The sequence below is a fragment of the Cebidichthys violaceus genome, unplaced genomic scaffold, assembly GCF_023349555.1.
Source record: "Cebidichthys violaceus isolate CVI_PGR_0920_01 unplaced genomic scaffold, fCebVio1.0.p SCAF_22, whole genome shotgun sequence".
NCBI lineage: Eukaryota > Metazoa > Chordata > Actinopteri > Perciformes > Stichaeidae > Cebidichthys > Cebidichthys violaceus.
The window spans coordinates 766,710-786,125 of NW_027176395.1; the positions used below are offsets into that span (position 1 = coordinate 766,710).

The 19,416-nt window shown below is 40.8% G+C and overlaps 2 protein-coding genes and 1 long non-coding RNA gene across 3 annotated transcripts in view; all 3 read right to left on the reverse strand.

The window, feature by feature from the left end:
* The window catches only part of LOC137877584 (transcription factor IIIB 90 kDa subunit-like), a 76,882-nt gene extending 69,536 nt beyond the window's left edge, over positions 1–7,346 (reverse strand). Inside the window, exons 1-4 of the mRNA XM_068717564.1 lie at positions 7,130–7,346; positions 5,642–5,875; positions 3,695–3,775; positions 1,287–1,460 (exon numbers count right to left, since the gene is read on the reverse strand). Coding sequence (XP_068573665.1) covers positions 1,287–1,460; positions 3,695–3,775; positions 5,642–5,825 — 439 coding nt within the window. The 5' untranslated portion in view covers positions 5,826–5,875; positions 7,130–7,346. The remainder of the gene's footprint in view (positions 1–1,286; positions 1,461–3,694; positions 3,776–5,641; positions 5,876–7,129) is intronic.
* Positions 7,347–7,672: 326 nt separating this feature from the next.
* Positions 7,673–14,141, reverse strand: LOC137877577 (clumping factor A-like). Its single transcript, XM_068717555.1, has 7 exons — positions 14,044–14,141; positions 12,511–12,609; positions 10,901–11,017; positions 10,583–10,681; positions 10,251–10,325; positions 10,005–10,106; positions 7,673–9,515 (listed from the first exon to the last, which is right to left on the reverse strand). The coding sequence occupies exons 2-7, from the start codon at positions 12,594–12,596 to the stop codon at positions 9,338–9,340; spliced, it is 657 nt and encodes a 218-aa protein (XP_068573656.1). The 5' UTR covers positions 12,597–12,609; positions 14,044–14,141; the 3' UTR covers positions 7,673–9,337.
* Positions 14,142–15,053: 912 nt separating this feature from the next.
* LOC137877683 (uncharacterized) lies at positions 15,054–17,728 on the reverse strand. Its single transcript, XR_011103566.1, has 4 exons — positions 17,620–17,728; positions 16,785–16,854; positions 16,323–16,420; positions 15,054–15,990 (listed from the first exon to the last, which is right to left on the reverse strand). It is a non-coding gene; the product is annotated as an uncharacterized lncRNA (long non-coding RNA).
* Between the last annotated feature and the right edge of the window lie 1,688 nt (positions 17,729–19,416).

Below are 19,416 nucleotides of genomic sequence, written 5' to 3' on the forward strand. Positions count from 1 at the left end.
ATAAAGAGATGAAAAAGCAGGAAGGAAAGGGAAGAAGGGAAGAAGGAAGCAAAGACGTTAGGATGCAGCCTGATCGGGGAGATGACACCCTGACAGTCCGGCCGGTCCTCCTTAAATTAAACTCCACATTTAAACGGATGTTTCCTTTTACACTCTGCGAAAACATTACAGACTCACTCAGCCGTGGAAAAGGAAGTGAGCAGAGCTATTTTTATCCCGGCAACACACACACACACACACACACACACACACACACACACACACACACACACACACACACACACACACACACACACACACACACACACACACACACACACACACACACACACACACACACACACACACACCAATGCAGCAGGAAGGCATTACACCCTCTGCGCCCTGCTTTCATTAGGTAAACCCATCCCGGTCGCCCCGCGCTGCCGTTACACAACAACCCTCCTCCTCCTCCTCCTCCTCCTCCTCCTCCTCCTCCTCCTCCTCCTCCTCCTCCTCCTCCTCCTCCTCTGAGGCGAAGTGAGTCAGGAGTAAACCGACACAAAAGAGCCGCCCTGCTTATGACATAAAGGATGAAGCAACGCTCTCGACTTCACCAAGCTGCCGTTAGCAGATTGTGAAACATGGAGAGAGAAAAGGAGGCCTCCTCTGGCTCACATCCAGAGTAACCTGCCCTCTCTGATGTGCCGCCCTCCATCGCTTCAACAAACTTCAGGATGTGAAACGTGTCCTCAGCTGTTAAAAGCGTCTCCTGGTGCATGCAGGAAACACTTCTCCTTGATGAGCTTTCAGAGGTGAGTTTTTAAATACGGTATCTAATTAGACCGAGGACTCCATCGTTTGTTTGTTTGAGGGGATTTTTCGTCTTTATTGCACATGGATACATGATTGACAGGATACGAAATGTCCGCAGGAGTGAAAAATGACGACACGCGTAACGACAGAGGACGGACCCGCTGATCTACGAGTATCCATTTCTCCTCCGATGTTGTTGTTCAGCGCTTTGTACACGTGTGATTGTCCCGCCCCTCGGGCCTTGTGATTGGACGGCTGGGTAAAAAGTGACGAGTGCAGCTTTTTTCAACTCTTATCAACCAGAAAAATAAGAGTGCAGCGCTAAATAGATACTCGTCCCGCTGCTGATTATTATGACGCACGTTCTCACACACACACACACACACACACACACACACACACACACACACACACACACACACACACACACACACACACAATAAGGTTGAATGTGCTTTCTAGGTCATCGAGTCTACGATCAGGAAGGATACGCGGCGTTCCCTCGGTGCGGCAGACCAGGTAGAGGCAGGCGGCGACCACGTGGGAGTTCTTGCGTCCGCTGGTCAGGTGCTTCATGAGCGCCATCTTGTAGAAGTTCAAGGCCGTGTCCAGACAGTGCTTGTTCATCTGCAGCTGGTGACCCAGAGTGTTGATGTTCAGTCTCGCTGCAGAGACACATGACAGAGAGCGGGTCGGTTCACAGAAACGCCATAGACAAATGCATTCACACTGTAGAAGAGAGGAAGAACGAGCAGAGAGACGTTCAAAAAGGGTTTGAGGTTCATCCTCTGGGTGCATGAAAACACTCAGTAAGTTTCACGAAAACATCTAATGTGACAGAAATGTGGTCCAATGCCAACATGAACCTGTTCTTGATGCAGAGACCAGAACACACAGACGTCATCACACGAGTATGTGAACATCAGCGGACGCCAACGAGGCTCTGAACATGTCAAGACACGAGGGGTTCATCACACACACACACACACACACACACACACACACACACACACACACACACACACACACACACACACACACACACACACACACACACACACACGATGAAAAGTGCCCAGTTGCCACAGAAATGCAGATGTTCACAAAACTACAATTCCATTTCCAATTTAAAAAAAAAAAAAAAAGGTGCTAAATCTAGGAGCGAGGGATTGTTTCCGCGCGGCTCTCAACATGGCGACAGCTGAGCCGACAGCAAGCGATAACTGGCTCCATGAACAGGTTCACCGCTCCCCTGACTTCTATGTTTGGGTCACAGCTGATCAGTAGGAAGCGTCCACACAGGTAGATATTCATTCACCGCACACCTGGATTAGACAACAGGTGCATTAAGAGCAACTCTTCTGACGTCACAGAGTCACTGCTAACATTAAAATGACGAGAGTCACAGAGGCCATCTTTCCTTCATCTAGCAGTATATTCAAAAACACCTTCCAGCTCTACGTCTAGATTTATGGGAATCTGACACTCTGCTGTTACTGCAGCTCCACTTTGTGATGCAGACAAAGTGTAAATCTTAAGCTACACTTAAAATTCCAGTCATGGCGTCCAAAACACTGTGTGCACCGATACATGAGGGACTGGTGATACGTTATTGTCCAACACAAACACAGGAAGAGGTGGGGTCGGTGCTCCCTGATATGAATCAGTCGGCGGTGAGACGGAGGAGGAGGAGGAGGTGCAGACGGCCGCTGGGGAAAGTTTATGGAGGACAGAAAGAAAGAAAGAAAGAAGAAGAAGAGCTGTTCCTCCCTTTGAGACGCCTGCAGACTCACACACACCGTAATAAATCTACCCACACAGAGAAACAGCATGACAAGGCTATTCCCACTGGCACACACACACACACACACACACACACACACACACACACACACACACACACACACACACACACACACACACACACACAGTGTCTCCAGCCTCCCATATCACCATACAGACGTACATGAGAAGAATTCTCATCTCAATTCTCAGCAAGAAGGCTGCAGTAGTGAACATTTATCTGATTGTATGTTTGAATAAAATCACCGTCACATTCTGCAAACAGCATGAAAGACACACAAAGACACACACACTATATGACAAAGTATTTCCCAATCCCCATCTCCCTATCTTTCACACACAGTGAGTCAACCAATCCCCTATCCTCACTCACTCACTCTCACACACACACACACACACACACACACACACACACACACACACACACACACACACACACACACACACACACACACACACACACACACACACACACACACACACACACACACACACACACACACACACACACACACACACACACTCTCTCTCATTACTCAGCGTCTGCTGCAGTCTGACAGCTCTGTGACTCGGCGTCTTCAGAAACTCAGGACGAGCGTCTTTCTCTCTTTCTACAGAGTTGTTGTTGTTTGTGTTTCTACACAAACAACAACAGCTGCTGAGATATAAAGTCCACACACACACACACACACACACACACACACACACACACACACACACACACACCCACCCCAAGAAGAACGAGGAACATTTATGGACGATGTCAGCAGCTCACACTGGCTTATTAACGCAGACACAGAAAAATACAAAATAAAGAGATAAAGAGAGGAGTAAGTAAAGTAGTAAGTCTCCTCATTTATTCACTTAAATGTCTCGTTAAGAGCGTCGTCTCATTGTCCAGCTGTCAACGTCTTAAAAGAGAGATCTGTACGAGGCTCAACTTAGCTCAAACGTGGGGAAAACAAAATGTAATATTCAGACTGTGACGACCCGTTTTAAAGTGGATAATACATATATATATATAAAAATTGTATCATTATAGCAGTATGAATATATGTGATATGAAGACGTGCTGCGCCCTCTGCTGGTCACTCACCTCTCTGCAGCGTCTGAGCTCTGGACTCCCTCCCCACACCTGAGAAGTGGTTGTCCCCAAAAGACGGGTTGATCCCTCCAGCTGGAGACAAAGAGACAAAGAGACGGACAGACTCTCATCAGAACTTCAAAAACTCTGATCTGATTCTTCTGGACTGGACCGGAATAACTTGGTTTGGGCCAGTCTAGATATCTAAACATTTCTATCCATTCAGCAGAAATTCTGTATTAAAAATAAAATTTGCATTTTGCAGACGTAACCTCGGACTCTTTTTCATATTTTTTTGTTTTACAGATGCAGGTCAAATTGATAATGACAATAACTAATGACGACAATATTTAAAAGCAGATCCGGACAATAAAGTGCTTCTTACTGGAACACATTCAAACAAAAGTTAATAATCTGTTTTCTTTTCTTCCATGAATCATCATTCGTCTATAAAATGTATTAAAACTAAAACAAACAGTTGTTTGAGTCCACAATAATACCCAAATAATATTCTATCGACTGCCATTAAAGACCTCAGCATTGTGGTGTTGTCAGACAGCACCCTCTAGTGGACGACAGAGAGAACTACAACACAGACTCAGCAGGAGAGAGACGTCCTGCAGGCTGAAGGTGAACGATAATCTGGAGGTAAATGTTACACACTGATAAGCAGCCACACACACACACACACACACACACACACACACACACACACACACACACACACACACACACACACACACACACACACACGTTAAGATAAAAGCCTCAACATCAAACACAAGTAGAAACTTGTTTTTTAGGGTTAGAATCAGTTCAGAGCTGCAGGACTTCATCGCTTTGAGGCGGACTCAATTAAGGAAAGCAGTGATATTATTTGTTTTTGCAGTTTTATCTTTTTCTGAGAATATAAAAACACTTAACTGAAAGTCCAATTCAACAGGACGAGTTTAGAACAGACAGGAAGTTATATTTATCATTCACAATGATTCTACGTTGCATTAACTCAAATATCAGAATGATTCACATCAGTCACATGGTCTTCATCAGCTAATTGGGCTTCGCTCTGTTGTCATTGGATGTTTAAACTTTTACAAAACAAGAACAAAAAGTCCTAAAAAGTCACAACGGAGAAAAACTCCACACGACGAAAACCATGTGATCAGGTTGAAAGCTCGCCAAACAAATTAGTAAGTGGACCTCGAGTTGAGATTGTCGCTTTAAGTACATTTAGCTGATAATATTTCTGTGGTTTGTACTTGTAATGGGAGTACTTTCACATTGTCGTACTGGTAGTACTTCTTCCCCAAAAACAAAACAAAGGATTCATGAAGCTTGAATAAAGCGTGCGTCTCATCTTTACCTCGTGTGTTTCCTCTCAGGACGCTTCACATCAAACCATCGCTGAAGTTACATTCAGGGGTTTGATGACGGCCATCAAGATAAACAGTTACATCATTTATTTAGAATTAATAACTGACGTTACTGAAGTATTCCTTTAGGAAGAAAGTCCGTCGAACGCAATCAACCCCCGCAGAGGAACAAACACCAGTAACATATATCTATAACAGATAATCCATAACTCAATAAAGGTAGAAGGGTTCAGCTGATCAGGTCATCTTCAGCTTGTTGTTAAACTCTGTTCCTTCTGACCAACAGTTCAAACCTCAACGTTCATCAGTTTAACGTCATTTAAGACGAGGAAAAAGCAACAAATCGTCACTTCTGAGAAGCTGAAACCACCAAGTCTGGAGTGACGATTCACTAATTAACTAATTGATTAATTGACTTATAGATTAGCAGCGTATTTTAAAAGTTCTTTGTGTTTTTTTATGTGAAATGTTCCTTTTTAAAGTAAGTAAAGCTGTCGGACAGAAGTGAAGTACAGAGTGTACTTGAGTTCAGTTCCTGAGTAACTGATAGGAAACAGTACGAGACATTTGTTCGTGTGTCTCTCACCGTCAGCGGAGACGAACTGTCCGACGGCCGACGACCCTCCGCCTCCCGTTTCCACGAACTCCACCTCGGACACGATGATGTTGTCCTCCAGCACGGAGCCGCAGGTCATGCAGACGGCATCTCCGCGGGCCTGGTCCACGTCGATGTCCGAGCTGCCGCAGTTCTTGCACACCTTGGAGCTCATGGTGTCACTCGGGCGAGCCTCAAAGACTCAAAGCCTCAAAGCCTCAAAGCCTGATGGGAAAAGAGAACTTTAAATCCTCAGATTTATTTATTTTGTAGATATTTTATGGATTTCTATCTGTTCCAGAGGTTGAATGTACCTCAGAATATGTATTAAAAGTGAAGTATCCGTACTTTATTTGAGTATTTCCATTTCATGAGGCTTTAAACTTCAAATATTGTACTTCATAGTTTCATTGATCTGACAGCTGTAGTTACTTACATAAAGTTTTATGCAAGTTAAGTACTAATACAACGCTGTGAAAATACTTCTCTACAAAGTAAACCTTACTGAAGTAGAAGTATTAAAGTACTAAAGATGATCTAAAAGACTTTATTTATCTGAAGAAGAAGAAGAAGAAGAAGAAGAAGAAGAAGAAGGAAACAACACATCTGGATATGATGATATGAATCCAGGTTTTATCTGGACAGAAAGTAACTAAAGCCGGCAGACAAATATATTGGAGTAAAAAGTACTTCTACAGTGTATTATTGCTACTTTTACTACATGAAGTATATTGTGAAAGTAAACTTCAAAATACATGTCTTGTACTTGCAACATAGTATTTATACAGTGTATTGTTGCTAATTTTACTGGTACTTTTAAGTATATTGTGACGCTAGTACTTTTATACTGAAGTAGAATTCATAATGCATGACTTTTACTTGCATCATAGTACTTCTACAGTGTATTATCGCTACTTTTACTGGTACTTTCAGTATATTGTGATGCTAGTACATTTAAACTAAAGTAGAATATAAAATGCATGTCTTTTACTTGTGACCGAGTACTTCTAGAGTGTGGTATTGCTACTTCTTTAAAGTACCACAGTCGTTGCTCCGGTTCATCTCACGAATCGTTCGCAGTGATTCTGCAGAACTTCACCGGCTCGTCTGCTCTCATTAGCCGGCTTTAGCTACGTGGCACTGCACACCGGTACGGCTAGCTCAGCGTTTTTCTCTTTTAGCTGAACTGCGAGTCCTCTGCGGGCTAAAGTTACCAACCACAGCCGCGAAGTGTGTCACGTGTGAACACCTTGCATCGGTCGTGATTTATATTAATTGTCATTTAACCGGTAACGGTTAAAAACGAGCCGTGAACACACGTTGACAGCTGACGACTGGAAGCTAACGGGGCTAGCCCGCGAAACGGACTCGAGCAGACACTTTGACAGACAGGCAGATGATGTAATGAGTGTTTAAATAATCACAGCAGCCTCGCGGGGAAGTTACAAACACACATAACGTGTGTCGGTGTTAACGTACCTTCAGTCCGGTGAACGGTAACCGTCTGCTACCACGCGTGTCACCCCTCCACACCTCGAGTGTTTTCCGCCGTTACTCTGCTCGTGACAGTGTTTCTCATTGACTGAGACACTTGTCCCTTTTTGTCGCTGTTGTGATTAAAGTGTGACCGGTGACGTGACAGCGCGCGGAGGTTCGCTAAATGCTGTAATATCGCTGCAATCCTCAACACAACACACCCAACATGTGCGTTTAATGCTGTCGAGTCACGGACGAGACCAACTCGGGCCGGGAGGGGGTGGCGCGGTGACTACATGTTTCATTTAAACAATAATAGCAAAAGTGGAGACATTTTTAGAAACGTGAAGCAGAATCGTATAATAGGCTTTATGTTTAAAGTTATTGAAATGTAAAATTAGCAACACAGATAGCATATTAAGAGTTAACACCGGCAACGGAATCCCCTACTTATGTAAATGCACTTCTTATGTCCCTGCTGTGAAATATACCGTTATGTTTAATGAGGAAGAAAACACAACAAAATAAAATAGAAGATAAAATAAATCACATGTCTATTTCTTTATTCACATTTTACATTCACCATGTTTACGTCACATTTATTCTTTGCTTGTTGATTTATACATTGTGTTAATTAATCAAAGCTTTATTAGAAGTAAATATGAGGCTTCACAGAGTGAGTTAGTCAACCCAAGTTCGTAACAAAAGTTGAAAATCAATATATATATATAAATAAAAAAATATATAAATAAATATATATATAGTGACGTGCGGTGAGGTTGGTGTCTGGTGAGGCACTGACACTACATAAATCAGATTTACAAATATATGAACCCAATAGAGAAGCTTAAATCACCATTCAACTGGCAGCTTGCATATTGACTACTGTTGTTTTTCATATTTCATATCAGCATTCTTTACACACACATTAAGGTACATATTTGATTCCACCGGGAGCGTTTCAGAAGCGGAGCGCTCGACAGAACAAGCATGAACCGACCCGTGGGCTCTCGCTCGTCCCCTTCAGTGAGTCAGAGGTACTGTTTGCCTCTCTGTGCTTTTTCACTGCGGTTTAATGTCAGATCAGCAACACTAAACATGTTCTACACACATGTGAAATACATTATTCTATGTAAAGAAAGGACATATAATAAAAGAGTCTACAGATATCACAGTGGTGACAAACAATGAGACAGAAAAAGACTCAACAGTTAGTGAGGGTTCACAGTGAGGTGAGGAACAGCTGGTCTCTGTCTCACCTCACTGTCTCCTCTGTTTGAACAGGACATGACATCATTCAGAGGTTCTGATTATAAAAATGATTGGAATCATACAGAAAATACATTTATAGCACAGATCAGTAGAGAAATATTAATATTTATTTAAGCATTATTGTTTTTTTACTTTTCATGATGAGCCTCCACTGACCTCATATTTATATATATATATAGTTATATATTTATATATATAAAAATATATAAAAGAGGTTTATACTACAAGTCTGATAAAAACTTAACAATAGCAATTAAAGACAAAGTTATGAGACAACGTGAGCCAACAAGTGTAGTCTAGATCAGTGATTCTCAACTGGTGGGCCTTCCAGTCCTTCAGGCCTTTTATTTTGAAGGGGATTTTTTATGCAGCGGAGTGCAGTCTATTCACACTCCTTAAGAATATTTAGCATTAATGCCCTGTAATGCTAAGATCAGCAGCGGATAAACTGAAAACTATTCCTCTGTCAAATGACACTATAAGTAGTGAATGAAGACGTGTCGGATGACATCAAACAACAGACCACAGCTCCAATGTAGGCAAGCGGTCATTTTGCATTACATATGGACAAATCTACTGACGTAACAAACAAATCAGATTTACTCGTCTAAGTGAAACGTGTGGGACGGGGACTGACAGGAACAAGAGAGCTCCTACTACTACGACTGCAGAGGACATCTTCAGATCAGGTTCAGACTGCTCCATCTTTTCACTAAATAGTTGAAAATTGTCCTCGATTCGGGTCGCGGCTTGACATCAAGGGGTGAAGGTGGGTCCCGCAGCCAGACTAGTTGAGACCCACTGGTCTAGATAACAGTGTAAACCAGAATAATATACGTGATTACGTCATTTCTATAGAGTAGCTCGTCATCGGTGCCACCGGGTCGGGTTCTGGTGAAATCAGATGAAATCATGAAACTCATTTTTCAGGTCAGAGATCTACTTCACCGGGCGCCCCACCAGGCCCCCCACCAGGGCCCCCACCAGGGCCCCCACCAGGGTCCCCAATTGGCCCCCCATCAGGCTCCCCATCAGGCCCCCCATCACAACCCCCACCAGGGCCCCCACCAGGGACTGAGACCTGTCCTGAGAGCTCAGCTCCGGGTGTCTCCTCCTCCTATTGGATAAAATGTTATCAATAACTTATAATCAATCAATACAAATAAGATTATTCACAGCTGTTGAATCCAAAGCTGATTCTGGGTATTACTTCTCACTGTAACATGAACTCTGCTCCATCATGAGGGATCATTCTACAACAATAGGAACATTTACAGGCGTTTGGATTTTCAAGTTGATTTGATCGACTTTAGTGTCCGTCAGTACGAACACAAGCAGCAGAAAAAACTCATGGAAGTATGATAAAACATGAGAGTTTAAATAATGGTCACATCGTCACCGATATGTTGCAAAAAGAGAGCAATAATCACTGATGTTCACAGCTTCATGGATACATATTAAAGCGTGTGAAAGAATGTTTCTGACTCACAGATCTCACAGGAGGTCGCTGGTTAAACATGAGCAAGATGTTCACCAAACCTGAACCAAGTAGTGTCTCTGACCCTGTTAATCAATGCAGATACACTTTAATGTTCATCAAGCTCACCTGAGGGGGAAATTAATGAAGCGATCGTTTGACATGTCACTCATCTCTGACACACCAGAGTCTGAAAAAAGATCTTCATCTGAGGAAGGATTGAGGTTCAGCCTGCAGCAAATAACAAGCACAGTTATGATGTGATGATGCTACTTCATTAGTATTAAATATACATTCAAAGCAACATGACTTCAAATATGATAACAGTGAGTGGAACAAGACCTCATGTTCTTAATGACGTCACTAAAAACGTACTCATCTTTTGAAGAGTCAGTTTGCCCTCTGAAACAATCATCGTGTTCAGATGGATGTTGTCTCACCAGACGTTCTCTAGAAGAAAGAGAATCCCACACATGTCAACATCTCATGTTTGTCTCTTCAAGTGTTCAGGAAGCATCACTCCTGAGTAGTGTGACTTTGTTGAGGAGGTTTAAAAGTAGGAAGGAGGTCGCTGTTTGTTTCCTGTTTCATACAAACATCAACACGCTTCTATTAAGCATGAGCAAGATGTTCACCAAACCTGAACCAAGTAGTGTCTCTGACCCTGTTAATCAATGCAGATACACTTTAATGTTCATCAAGCTTACCTGATGATATTATTGAGGCAATCGTTTGAGCTGTCACTCTTCATGGACACACCAGAGTCTGAACAAAGATCTTCATCTGAGGAAGGATTGAGGTTCAGCCTGCAGTAAATAACAAGCACAGTGATGATGTGATGATGCTACTTCATTAGTATTAAATATACATTCAAAGCAACATGACTTCAGATATGATAACAGTGAGTGGAACAAGACCTCAGAGGTTAAACATGTGAAGTGTGACTGTGCAGAATGTTCATAACCAAGTAGTGTCTCTGACCCTGTTAATCAATGCAGATACACTTTAATGTTCATCAAGCTTACCTGAGGGGGAAATCAATGAGGCGATTGGTTGAGCTGTCACTCTTCTCTGACACATCAGAGTCTGAACAAAGATCCACATCTTCCTTCTCATCTGAGGAAGGATTGAGGTTCAGCTTTCTGCAAATAACAAGCACAGTGATGATGTGATGATGCTACTTCATTAGTATTAAATATACATTATAATACGGGTAGATGAAATCAAGCATTCTGATTGGTTGAGAGTGAGTCACAGGATGTACTTTATTGAGCCATAAAGTACTGTACAACCTGTTTACATTTACCAGAGTGTTCCATATCAGTGCACACTCAAAACAACGGGTAGATTGTGTCTACCTGTTGTCATTTCAAGCTTGACAGTTACCAAACATGTCTCGTGTCATGTCAGAGAGTGGACATACATCCGAAAAGCTCCCTTCAAAGCTACTGGGCACCAAATCTCAATGAAAGACAGCGTTGGAGTAATATCCTCGCTGGAGAAGAAACTCCCAACACCGAGCCACCGGCAAAGAGAGCAGGAGTGGTCTGAAGCGATATCGTCAGAGACGAAGGGGACGTGAGACACGTTTTCCACGGACGCACAATTAATGGAGATCTCCAAATCAACATAAGCAAACGTTAACAACAGCCTAATGTTAGTCCATCGAGTCCCAAGTCACTCGTAACTCTACTTTATTAAGTTTAAACAGCATAACGTTATATATACACCCAGTGCCTACGAAGCATTTATGATTGATTTAGAATGTTTAGGCCTAATGTTTAAATGAAATATTATTTTATTGAAAGTGTCCCATTGTCTTTTTTTATTTATTTTAATGGCAACTTTGATAAAATGAGCAATGTGAATGAATGAGATGGTGCGAGATCTAGCTAGGCCAACAAACGTGATGTTCCCAATGCTGTCTGTATGTTGCATAGCAACAGACACACATACAATAATGTACAGTTCAAGGGTTTGCCGGCCCTCTGCTACGCGTCTGGCCTAACAACACCCTTGAACTGTACATCATTGACGATACAGTACTGCCTCTCGTACCTTATTGCTTAATTAAAAGCAACATGACTTCAGATATGATAACAGTGAGTGGAACAAGACCTCAGAGGTTAAACATGTGAAGTGTGACTGATGTTCTTAATGACGTCACTAAAAACTTACTCATCTTTTGAAGAGTCAGTTTGCCCTCTGAAACAATCATCGTGTTCAGATTTATGTTGTTTCACCAGACGTTCTCCAGAAGAAAGAGAATCCCACACACGTCAACATCTCATGTTTGTCTCTTCAAGTGTTCAGGAAGCATCACTCCTGAGTAGTGTGACTTTGTTGAGGAGGTTTAAAAGTAGGAAGGAGGTCGCTGTTTGTTTCCTGTTTCATACAAACATCAACACGCTTCTATTAAGCATGAGCAAGATGTTCACCAAACCTGAACCAAGTAGTGTCTCTGACCCTGTTAATCAATGCAGATACACTTTAATGTTCATAGAGAGAGAACGACCACCAGGTGGTGAATTAGATGATTAAGATTATTAGACACAAGTATGACTCTGGAGTTAACAGGTAAAAATCTCACGGACAAAAGACATTGTCAACTGTCAGGAAGAGATCCTGATCTCACCTCTGATCTTTGATCTGAATGTCATGTTGTCCAACTGGAGGGGTATCAGAAGAGGGGACCCTCTGTGTCCCCGCACGCTGACCCATTGCAAGCGGGCACCTGCACAGCAAACAGAAGCCCCATTCATGAGTAGACAGCTGGTGATAATGACGTTGGTACTTTTCAGGTTAGCAAAATCCTTTTCTACTCCTTCAGTTGTCACAGAGAAGTCAAACTGTGCATCAAGTTGATGAAAGTCAATAACAGGAAAAGAAACAGCTTGATGCACTTTTAAATGCAAGAGGACTCTCTGGAAGTGTTGGGAGGATCAGCGAGCGCACAGAAAAAGAGGAAGAGGTTTTATGGCTGTGATTATCACCCGACCTTCTCTACAGAAGTGAATCCAGTCAGAATGGAGCTATAAAGCACAACATGAGCAGTAGAACTGGACCGTTATCTTCCAATAAGAAGCGGGTGATGTGACTCTCTGCTTTCAAAATGTCCACAACTGAGTTCATTTCCATCATTTAATCACATTAACTCCACAATCAGCGCTAGAATAACAGCCTTTAACCCGAGCTGAGCTCATGGATCTGACTGTAGTTTGATCAAGTCAATGCAACATCTGCAGGAGTCCCATACTCTAGATCTGTTCTATGTGCATTTGAGTAACGGTCTACTTGTTCCATTGTGAAGCTTCATGAACTCAGAAAATAGAGAAAGACAAATACAGGTCGAGTTTCAGCTTTTGTCCACTGTCGAGTGAAAAAAATAATAAAAACAAAACATTGTTAACGCCTTCAAAAAACTAAATTCTGATCAGTTTTATTCTGTTTAGTTTTGTTGTTGTGATATTAATAAAAACATTTAAAAGACCCAGTTACAACAGCTTTAGAGGGTGAAAAATAACTGCGTCACAAGAGAATCAAAAGTGAAACTAAACTACTTTAACCAAAAACAGAAAAACATGTAGAGATAAACGAGACAAATAATAAACAACGTCTACATATCAGAGAAAGAAACTAATAAGAAGATAAACAAACATAAAAAGTTAAAGAATATTCAAAGAGGGAGCATCCTAGTGAAGTGGTCTTATCATGAGAACCAACCCTCTAAACTTAAACAAGGAGGAAATGTACTTCAGCAGAAGTTTGAGGTACTTGTAATTTACTTTTCTTGAGTGTTTTCTTTTCATGCTACTTTATACTTCTTATATAATTATGAAGGAAATAATGTTATTTTAGTCCACTACCATTTTCTGTTGTCTTTTAGTTTTAGTTTGTTGTTGTTGTTGTTGTTGTGCAGATTAAATGAAATAAAGAATAAACAGATGATACAATGAAATTATATAAAGCATTTGAAAGACGTAGTTATAATACTTTGTGATGGTGTTCACCTGTTACCTGCGTCACAGATGAACACCATCAAAAAGTGAAACTATTTAAGTACTTTAACCAAAACACATTTAAAGATAAACAAGACAAGAAACAATGGGTAAAGAAAAAAACGTATGAAAATATTAATAAAAATATGATACTTATGATGTACATATACCTTATGATAGTATTATAATAATAAACACAGAGTCTCCGTGGTCTGCATCGTCTTGGGGCAGTCTTGTCTCGAACTGTTCCAGACGCCGAATCCGTTCTGCGCATGTGTGGGAGCGCCTCGAGGGAAGAACCGCCCCTCTGCCTCTGATTGGCTACAGCCTGCTAAACGCTAACGTTAGCCTAGCTTAGATGCTAACCGGCGCTTCGAACTTGACGGACCCGGGAGGAGCGACTCAGTCACGGCTGCTCACGTTTTTGTTCCCGTAGAAACGAACCAGGCAGCTGGAACGTATCAGACACTGACAACGAAAACAACTTTATTCTACTGATATAGTCAACAATAGTGCATTTCCGTTTTTTACTTTTTCCGTTCTAGCCTTCACAATAAAAGCCCCGGACACAGAAAGTCAGAGGGCTCCTTCACTCAGAAAAACAACAAAATATCTGAATAAACAAACATAAAGAGTTAAGGAATATTGAAAGAGGGGGAACCTCATGAAGTATGCTTACTAATGAGAACAAAACCCCTAAACTCACCTTACAGGAAGGAAGTGTACTTCAGCTGAAGTATGTAATTAAGTACTAGTTTGAGGTACTTGTACTGTTCTTTTCTTGAGTGTTTTATTTTAATGCTTCTTTATGAACGAGGAGCAAAAACTAACAAACTGCTGAAACCCAACCCCTCAAACTAAACAGTCAATATTCAGGGAACACAAAGGGAATAAATAAATAAAAGATGCATTCAAAATATTAAAAGTTTAAGGATTAATCAAAGAGGAATAAAGATTTAGTTGCTTTTTTAAAGTACTGATATGATCTACAGTGCATCATATCAGATTGAAATGCAATAAACAAAAGTTAAATTAGATTAAGTGATTGTAAAATTAGCAAAACAGTTAGCATATAAAGAGCTAACGCCTACTTATGTAAATGAACTTCTTATGTCCCTGCTGTGAAATAGACCGTTATGTTTCATGAGGAAGAAAACACAACAAAGTAGAAGATAGAAAATAAGATAAAGTTTGTTTCTTTATTACCATTTTACATTCACCATGTTTACGTCATATTTCATGTTTCAGTACATGTTGATTTATACATTGTGTATCAAACCAGAGGTGGACTCTAAGTAGGACCCACATTTACTCATAACAAATTTGAAGTATTTGTACTTTACTTTTTTCCATTTTGTGCTACTTTATATTTCTAAATTCAAATTAAAATAATTAAAGGTTTATTTGAAGTAAATATGAGGCTTCAGCAGAGCGAGTCAGTCAACCCAAGTTGGTAAAAAAAGTTGAAAATGAAAATATATATATATATATATATATATATATATATATATATACATAAAAGAGGTTTATACTACAAGTCAGATAAAAACGTAACAATAGCAATTAAAGACAAAGTTATGAAACAACGTGAGCCAACAAGTGTAGTCTAGATAACAGTGAACACCAGAACAACATATGTGGTTACGTAATGATACATAATATCAAGGTAATATAGTTTATGATTTAAAATGTTGTAATTTCCGTCTCCATATTCTCATGTAGAGCTTTGTATTTTTTCTTTATTCTATTAATTGTTTATGAAAGGAATAGAATATGTACTATTTTATGTACACGTGTGTAGACCAAACTGTATCGTCTGCTAAACTTGAAGCAGGTTTCATAACAATAGAAATCATTATTGGTGTTTAACTTGATTATATTTGTTGAAAGAGATTATTTCTCAACAGGCGGCGGTGCAGGATTAGGATGAGCGGAAGCAGCAGCAGACACCATGCGGCAAAGAGACCAGTAGAGTCAGCTGCTGACGGAGGCCTCGGAGACGTCTCCGTCCTAATTCAGACATCTTGAGGAGACCGGAGACCTCTCTGGAGCCGGGGGGGGTTCATCCGCTCTGGGCCGCTACAAATGTAGCCAATCCAAATCCATGGAGTTCTTCCCTATGTAGATATAAATATGTTATTCTAAGGTAACAGAAACACGATGATTCTTAGTGATTCTACACTAAAGAAAACGTATTAATATTATATTTGAGTACATTCCACCCTTTGCGGGTTAGACGGTTTCTTTCTGTCTTATTTCTGAAGGTTTAGTCTCAAATCTGGAAGCTGATGCTTCACCTCATCAGGAAGAGGCTGTGTCCTCAGCTCAAGTGTTCAATAGTTCAAAACAATGTGTGTGTGTGTGTGTGTGTGTGTGTGTGTGTGTGTGTGTGTGTGTGTGTGTGTGTGTGTAGAAATGCTGATGGATGAAGTTACATCTTATAGCTTACTTTTGTGACGAAGACTTCCTGAAGTCAAGATGAGATCGCTTGACTTCTTCTCAGGCAACAAACCGGATGGAGAGGAATGTTCACCGTCCATCCTCTGTCTGGTAGACGAGAGAGAGAGACATTTGATTATAAAACAACATAAAGACTCTTTCAATGTGCTTTTTATCCCTTTTGTTTCTTTCATTGTTTAATCTAAATGATTGATTGAAGGGTAAATATGGAGACAAGTGTGTTGGCATACAGATGAGTATATGTATGTGTGTTTGAGGAATCAGATCTTGAAATGAATAATTCCAGAAAAGGACGTTGATTTTTCTGACTCAGCTAAGAAAACATGATTTTAAACCCAGAAATGCACTGAGGAACAATAATTACTCTTCTAAAGTCTACAGGTCACACATCATAGCAGCACGTCAGCTAACACTGATACTAAAGTTATAAAGTCACGTAATTAAGACTTACTCCTTGTTAACAAGTCCAGAGTTGTCTGTAGAGGAGTTGTTCTTCTCAGACATAGTGAGTACTGGTCAATCTGTAACACACACACACACACACACACACACACACACACACACACACACACACAGTATGACTTGGAGTTAACAGGTCCTTCTCTACAGAAGTGAATCCAGTCAGAATGGAGCTATAAAGCACAACACGAGCAGTAGAACTGGACCGTTATCTTCCAATAAGAAGCGGGTGATGTGACTCTCTGCTTTCAAAATGTCCACAACTGAGTTCATTTCCATCATTTAATCACATTAACTCCACAATCAGCGCTAGAATAACAGCCTTTAACCCGAGCTGCGCTCATGGATCTGACTGTAGTTTGATCAAGTCAATGCAACATCTGCAGGAGTCCCATACTCTAGATCTGTTCTATGTGCATTTGAGTAACGGTCTACTTGTTCCATTGTGAAGCTTCATGAACTCAGAAAATAGAGAAAGACAAATACAGGTCGAGTTTCAGCTTTTGTCCACTGTCGAGTGAAAAAAATAATAAAAACAAAACATTGTTAACGCCTTCAAAAAACTAAATTCTGATCAGTTTTATTCTGTTTAGTTTTGTTGTTGTGATATTAATAAAAACATTTAAAAGACCCAGTTACAACAGCTTTAGAGGGTGAAAAATAACTGCGTCACAAGAGAATCAAAAGTGAAACTAAACTACTTTAACCAAAAAACAGAAAAACATGTAGAGATAAACGAGACAAATAAGAAACAACGTCTACATATCAGAGAAAGAAACTAATGAGAAGATGAATTAAAGTAGCCGAGACTTATGATGCACATATACCTTATGAATGTATTAAAATAATCATGCGGAGGCTCCGTAGTCTGCACCAAGACGAACGTCCAATATGTTCTGCGCATGTGCGCCTCAAGGGAAAACCCGCCCCTCTGCCTCTGATTGGCTACAGCCCCAAGCGCTAACGTTAGCCTAGCTATGATGCTAACCGGCGCTTCGAACTAGACGGACCCGGGAGGAGCGACTCAGTCACGGCTGCTCACGTTTTTGTTCCCGTAGAAACGAACCAGACAGCTGGAACGTATCTGACACTGACAACGAAAACAACTTTATTCCACCGATATAGTCAAAAGTAGCGCATTTCCGTTTTTTACTTTTTCCGTTCTAGCCTTCACAATAAAAGCCCCGGACACAGAAAGTCAGAGGGCTCCTTTACTAAGAAAATCATCAAATATCTTAATAAACAAACATAAAAAGTTAAGGAATATTGAAAGAGGGGGAACCTCATGAAGTATGCTTACTAATGAGAACCAACCCCCTAAACTCACCTTACAGGAAGGAAGTGTACTTCAGCTGAAGTATGTAATTAAGTACTAGTTTGAGGTACTTGTACTGTTCTTTTCTTGAGTGTTTTATTTTAATGCTTCTTTATGAACGAGGAGCAAAAACTAACAAACTGCTGAAACCCAACCCCTCAAACTAAACAGTCAATATTCAGGGAACACAAAGGGAATAAATAAATAAAAGATGTCTCCGTCCTAATTCAGACATCTTGAGGAGACCGGAGACCTCTCTGGAGCCGGGGGGGGTTCATCCATTCTGGGCCGCTACAAATGTAGCCAATCCAAATCCATGGAGTTCTTCCCTATGTAGATATAAATATGTTATTCTAAGGTAACAGAAACACGATGATTCTTAGTGATTCTACACTAAAGAAAACGTATTAATATTATATTTGAGTACATTCCACCCTTTGCGGGTTAGACGGTTTCTTTCTGTCTTATTTCTGAAGGTTTAGTCTCAAATCTGGAAGCTGATGCTTCACCTCATCAGGAAGAGGCTGTGTCCTCAGCTCAAGTGTTCAATAGTTCAAAACAATGTGTGTGTGTGTGTGTGTGTGTGTGTGTGTGTGTGTGTGTGTGTGTGTGTGTGTGTGTGTGTGTGTGTGTGTGTGTGTGTGTGTGTGTGTGTGTGTGTAGAAATGCTGATGGATGAAGTTACATCTTATAGCTTACTTTTGTGACGAAGACTTCCTGAAGTCAAGATGAGATCGCTTGACTTCTTCTCAGGCAACAAACCGGATGGAGAGGAATGTTCACCGTCCATCCTCTGTCTGGTAGACGAGAGAGAGAGACATTTGATTATAAAACAACATAAAGACTCTTTCAATGTGCTTTTTATCCCTTTTGTTTCTTTCATTGTTTAATCTAAATGATTGATTGAAGGGTAAATATGGAGACAAGTGTGTTGGCATACAGATGAGTATATGTATGTGTGTTTGAGGAATCAGATCTTGAAATGAATAATTCCAGAAAAGGACGTTGATTTTTCTGACTCAGCTAAGAAAACATGATTTTAAACCCAGAAATGCACTGAGGAACAATAATTACTCTTCTAAAGTCTACAGGTCACACATCATAGCAGCACGTCAGCTAACACTGATACTAAAGTTATAAAGTCACGTAATTAAGACTTACTCCTTGTTACCAAGTCCAGAGCTGTAACACACACACACACACACACACACACACACACACACACACACACACACACACACACACACAGGTTTTAATGCAGATGGAGTGCTGAATATGGAATCCAATTTCCCCGACTGTGATGAAAAAT

Excerpts from the sequence above, each read along its gene's own strand:
- LOC137877577 (XM_068717555.1), bottom strand. The coding sequence starts at position 12,596 with ATGGGTCAGCGTGCGGGGACACAGAGGGTCCCCTCTTCTGATACCCCT. Across the intron at positions 10,682-10,900 it reads CTCATTGATTTCCCCCTCAG|GCTGAACCTCAATCCTTCCT; the intron begins GTAAGCTTGATG and ends TATTTACTGCAG. Across the intron at positions 10,326-10,582 it reads TGCCTCAATAATATCATCAG|AGAACGTCTGGTGAGACAAC; the intron begins GTAAGCTTGATG and ends TCTTTCTTCTAG.